This window comes from Malaclemys terrapin, chromosome 1 (genome assembly GCF_027887155.1).
Source record: "Malaclemys terrapin pileata isolate rMalTer1 chromosome 1, rMalTer1.hap1, whole genome shotgun sequence".
Classification (NCBI taxonomy): Eukaryota; Metazoa; Chordata; order Testudines; family Emydidae; genus Malaclemys; species Malaclemys terrapin.
Genome location: NC_071505.1, coordinates 83,166,897 through 83,172,675, shown reverse-complemented (window position 1 = coordinate 83,172,675; position 5,779 = coordinate 83,166,897). Strand labels below are relative to the sequence as shown.

The window sequence follows — 5,779 nt, the reverse complement described above, 5'->3', positions numbered from 1 at the left end:
GCGCTGCCACCCTGCGGGCGGAGGGGCCGGTGCTGGAAGCTCCTTGACTGCGCGGGGCCAGAGAAGGATCCAGCCCCTGGGTCTGCAAAGCCCCTGGGCTGTGGTTGCTTTTGCAAGGGCTGCCGCTGGCTAGAGGGCGCGCGGGCTCCTCCTGGCCCCCGGGGCGTGGGACAAGCGCGGAGGAGGAGGGAAGCTGAGGCACCGGGGGGAGGGGGGGGTTCTCGTTCTGCGCCCAGCCTGGAGCGGGCCCGCGCGGCGCTGGCTCAACAGTCTCCAGCCAGGGCCCCGTCCCCGTCTGTGCGGCTGCCCCTGTGCTCGGCTGCGCCCCTCCTGGTCCCCTCGCCCGGTGAGAGAGCAGCGCCTGGGGGTGGGGGGCGTGTGTGTGTCTAGCTTTGGGGGGGAGCTGAGCTTTGCGGCGGGAGCTTCCCCCTTCCCCTTGGAGGGGCAGGGGGGCCAACCCGGCTGATGCAGAAGCATGGGGAAATCTTGCTGCTTCCCCGCTGCCCGGTCTGCCCTGCCTAACAGCAGAGCGGGTGCCCTGTGCCCTGCTCCCAGCCCGCCCTCCCCCTCTGCTCTCGCCTCCCAGGCTCCCAGCCCATCGTTAGCTACACGTCCCTGTTCTGTCTGAAGCGCGTAACTGCAGAGAGGCGAGACTAAATTCACCCCCATTGTCGTCAGCAAGCCTGGGTTGAGTCCTCAGGAGTGGCTGGGCTCTGCTGGGCCCAGCTGAAGAGGGCGGATGGGGATGGCTTAGGTGGTTTGACGATTGTTAATGGTACTGCGCAGGATGTGCTTGTGTGTCTCTGTGCTCTCTCCAGCCTGGGTTTGGGTAGAGGTTCCTCTACTGCAATTTAGAGCTCCACCAGAAGGACTCCTGGGCAAATGGTACTGGCTTGTAATATCCCCAGTGGGGCCGATGTGCTGGTTGGGGTTTGCTAGAGTGGAAGTGGGGTTCTGGCCACATGTCCTATCCTGGCTCTGTGCCAGCTGGAGATTTTCCCTTGCTAGGCAAATCCCCCAAGTGGCGGGTTGATCCTGCTTTGTGGTGGGAATGGAAATGCAGATATCATCTGCTTATTTTCATGTTACAGTTAGACTGAGGTGCCTGGAATGTTTTGGTTCTTAATTTGGAATGTTCACCCTTAAAGTTCCTGGCCTGCCCAGAGTCACAGGAATCCAGCCCCATGTGTGACTGATGGCCTTGCCAAACTTGGTTAGGGAATTATCATTTATCTGATTTCCACCAAGATTAAAAAGAAACGTTAGATTTTACTGCCCTTATAGAGCTGGAGACAGGAGAGTTTTAGTAGGAATTTTTACTCACAAAATGAACATTTTAGGTTCTCTCTCTTCAAAGAAAAGAGACAAAATCTTCTAACCTGAGTGTCTAAAGTTAGGTTTCTAATTCCATATTTAGACCTAAATGAAAGTGGCCTTATTTCCAGAAGAATTGAGCACTTACAAATTCCACTAAGGTCAGTTGGAACTCTGTGGGTGCTCAACACCTCTGGAAATTGGGCAATTTTTATTTAAGTGCCAAAATCTAACTTTAAGTGCGTAAGTTTGAAATCTTTCCCCAGATTTTCCTTGTGCTATTGGTAGGTCAATATAAATGTACCTTCTTGCCAGCCAATCATCTTCCAGGACTCTACAACATTCTCAAACCTTAGAGGTGGACGAGGCTTATTAGATCATCCATCCCATCTCCCTGTTAATGCAGGATTGTTCTATACCACCGGTACACTAGTGCTTTGTCCACTCTACATTTAGAAGACCAGAATAATTGGACTATCACAACTTTCCCCAGTATACTGTAAGCCATCCTACAGCAAAAAAACTTCAGGACCAGACTTCAAAGAGAAACTGCTGAGCTTCAGTTCATTTGCAAATTTGACACCATCAGTTCAGGATTAAACAAAGACTGTGAATGGCTAGCCAACTACAAAAGCAGTTTCTCCTCCCTTGGTGTTCACACCTCAACTACTAGAAGAGGGCCTCACCCTCTCTGATTGAACTAACCTCATTATCTCCAGACTGATTCTTGCCTGCATATTTATACCTGCCTCTGGAAATTTCCATTACATGCGTCTGATGAAGTGGGTATTCACCCACGAAAGCTTATGCTCCAATACATCTGTTAGTCTATAAGGTGCCACAGGACTCTTTATTGTTTGTTTCACAGCCTAACACATCTCACCGGCAGGAAGATTTTCTTGGTATTGGTCCAAAATTTTCCATTTCTTTGTTTCAACCTTTCACTTTTAGGCAGACTCCTATATATCACAGTAAATCGTTTCTTCCTTAATGTGTATGCCCATAAAATATTTGTAGATTACAGTTGCATTCTCCTGTTTAGTCATTGCTTTGTTCTTTTAATTTTTTTCATACAATGGTCTCTCTATTACCATGAGTATTTTTGTTGCTCTTCTCTAGACTCCCTCCAGTTTGTCAATATTTTTCTTGTAACATGTAGATTAAAATATAATATCAACACATTTTTGTGTATATAAACAAAAAAGAGTAGGTGTGCTAGGCTTCTTGGATGTGCCTTATTGAGCTAACCTCTTCTTCAGATGAGACAAACTGTGAGGTAGGGACAAATATTTTGAAGGTAGTTTAAATTCTTTAGTAATTGACGGTGTTTGGAAATCTTTAATGATATGGCATCATGCTCCCAGTGGTGAGCCTGGGCAAAGATGGAGAGGCAGGGCTTCTTTGTAAACATTTTCCTCCTTGAAGCAGACAGCGGTTTAGCTGCTGGGTTGGTTGAGGATTAAAGGAGTGTGGGCTAGATTCACAAAGAGGTTTGGGCATTATGATGCTCAGGGTCATAAGGCCTAACTTTTAGGTGCCTAGAAAATCACAGGAACATGTTGTCACTGTGGTTCACAAAGCCTGAGTTAGGCACGTAGGCTCCCTATACAATAAATGGACAGAGATAGGTGCCTTAGACTGTGATTCAGAAAAGCCAGCATACTTAGTAGGAAGCTGTCTAAGCTAGCCAATGGGAGATGGCAACAACAGGAGTGTGTGCAAAGCCCTGTCCCTCTCTCTCAGAGGTAGGCGCCTCCCTGTAGCTAGGACTTGGGCACCTATCTTTGTTAGCAATTCATAAACTGGGAACCCCTCTCCTGGAGTCAGGCAGCTTTTTAAGGCATTTTCTTGTGAGAATGAGTTAGGCAGGTGCCTAACTACACACAAATGGCTAGAGGAGGAGGTGCTGCTGCTGCTGCCTGCTTTATAACTTTTAGCCCAGTGGTTAGAGCACTCACCTGGGATGTGGGTGACAAAGCTTCAATTTCCTTGTCTGTCTGATGAGGAGAAAGGATTGGAAAAGGGGTCTCCCACTTCTCAGGAGAGTGATCAAACCATTGAGCTCTGGGATATTCTGATGGGGGCTCCCTAAATCTCTCCTGTAGAAGCTGTTCCACTGTAGATTAAATAATTAAAGAGTCATTGGATCAGAGAGGGACAGACTAACTCTGTAGCCTAGTGGTTAGGGCACCTATATGGGAGACCCAGGGTTCTGTCCTGCTGCTCCAGTTTATCCCCAGGGAAATTGCTTCAGCAGGAGAGATTGAGGGAGTTCCACTTCAGACTATCCCATAGTTCAGTGATTAGAACACTCTCCTGAGAGATGGGAGACCCACCCATCTTTAAATCCTTTCTTTCCCTCAGGCAGAGGGGAGAGTTGAATATGGGTCTCCCCCACCCTGGGTGAGTTCTCTAGCCACTGAGCCAAAAGTTAGAAAGTGGGTGGTGGCAGCACCATCACCTTCTCCTCTGGCTGGATTTGGAATGTGACCTGAGCCGATAGGCAGCATCTGAGCACGCCTACCAGCTTGGGCACCTCACATGAGATAGATGGGCGAATGTGGTTAGTGCATCACGCTGAGGCTTAGGCGGGAGATAGGCACCAGGACACTTAGAGTCAGGCAGCAGTGCTCATGCTCAGAGGCAGAAACATAGGTGCCAGACGAGGTTAGGCCCCTACAGAGTAGGGGTGGGAGTTTTGTGAATCTCAGTGGAGCCTAACCTGGGACTTAGGTGCCTAAGATTTAGGCAACTAAGTGTGGGGTTTAGGCACCTGAGTAACTTTGTGAATCCCATCCTATGTCCCTGAGCTGTTCAGGAGTTCTTGCTGGATATTCTGGCAGTCTCGGGACACTATTTTATGCATTAAAATAGAAATTGATGAGAGACCCTACAGTGGTATGTATTGCTAAAACTGCTTCAATTATTCCACAGATATTTTGGGTTCAGTATTTAACAGGTCTCCATATTGTGCTCACAGAAAACTTGCAAGTACACCTTTGTATGTGCATAAAACCCAAACCTATGTTTGTATTTAATGATGTGCCTTACTACTCAATTTGTCTCTATGCATAGACCAAAAGACAAGCTGGCCTCAAGAATTTACCAGATTTAATATTCTAATGCTAATGCTTTTTTCCATTTTGTCTATTTCAGCAGTTCCCGAAGGAATTTCAGAAAGTAGGGATGGCATCAGAAGCCTTATTTCCACCGTCCCAGTCCCAGACTCCTAGACTTCAGAGCGTTAGTTTTGGTAAAAAAATGTTTTGATTAAAAAAATAAATAAGTAAACACCATATGTGAATTTTGTGTAATGCTTAACAACTGTGAGAAGGGGCTTGTGCTCGAAGGGTGACATTCGCAGTACAGCACTTATGAATTATGTATATGGGAGAGGATAGAGTGAAGAGTGACAAAGGAATGCACACTCTAATTTCCTGAGTTTGAATCACAAGCTTAATATTCCACTAAAACAACCTTTTGGACTGTATTTTACATGGTGGTGTTTTAAAGGTATCAGAATATTATTTTTTTTCCTTTCATATTTTATAGACTATGACACTGATAATCAAAAGAAGACTCCTTTTACAATTGTGGACTGCAAGCCATTTCTTTACAGAGACATTGAGTGTAGGGCCAAAGAAGAGGTATGCATTTGTATCAGTTTTAATTGTCAGAGCCCATGCTAAGTCTATGTATGTTATTAATTTAAGGTACTTAACCTAAAACTGTCAAGTTCCCCTGTTTAGGGGGAAAGGAACTCATTTCACCAAACAAAACAATTAAAGTGGTTAAAAGTCTGCAGATAAATACTTCCCCCCATCTCCCAAATTAGGAATAATGTGAGGGAAAATCAGTTTAGTACAATGTGTTAAAAACGTTTATGGTAGTAAATACTGCATTTTAAATTTCTTTTACCTGATGCTGGATGTGTATATGTAGTATTCCTGCAATAGTTTCTCAAAGGAAGTACATGCTTTCAAAACACTGGAAAAATCAGGCTGCCCCAGATACAGTCATCCAGTAGCATATTTCTAGAACGTTCAGTCTAAGAGCTGAAGTATGGTTTAGTGGGTAAGCAGGCTAAAGTATTCTGAGTTGTAGTCTTGACTTTGCCATAGACTTTCTGTGTGACTTTGAGTAAGTCACATAATAGCTCTGTGCCTCAGTTTCCTCATCTGTAAAATGGGATTCATAATACTTTCTTCCCATACTGTTTTAGTGTATGGCTAAATTTATTAATATTTGCAAAATGATCTGAAGTTCACTCATACAGGAGGAGACTATGGGACTCCTGAGAATTGTTTTTTGTTAGTGAGTTTTGTTGAATGGTTTTAAGCTTGTGTCCTAACTGCAAAGGTATTGTAGGTCACTGACCCATCAGGGCTGACCACAGCCTTTGGGCTCGTCTGAATTCAGAAATTGCATTGATTTAACTGAACTTGTTTCTAAATTTCTGGAACCA

General features: G+C 45.4%; 1 protein-coding gene across 1 annotated transcript in view; it reads left to right on the top strand.

The window, feature by feature from the left end:
• Positions 1-148: 148 nt before the first annotated feature.
• Positions 149-5,779, top strand: part of CCDC38 (coiled-coil domain containing 38) — a 54,244-nt gene continuing 48,613 nt past the window's right edge. The window contains exons 1-3 of the mRNA XM_054028469.1: positions 149-346; positions 4,471-4,567; positions 4,867-4,961. Coding sequence (XP_053884444.1) covers positions 4,501-4,567; positions 4,867-4,961 — 162 coding nt within the window. The 5' untranslated portion in view covers positions 149-346; positions 4,471-4,500. The remainder of the gene's footprint in view (positions 347-4,470; positions 4,568-4,866; positions 4,962-5,779) is intronic.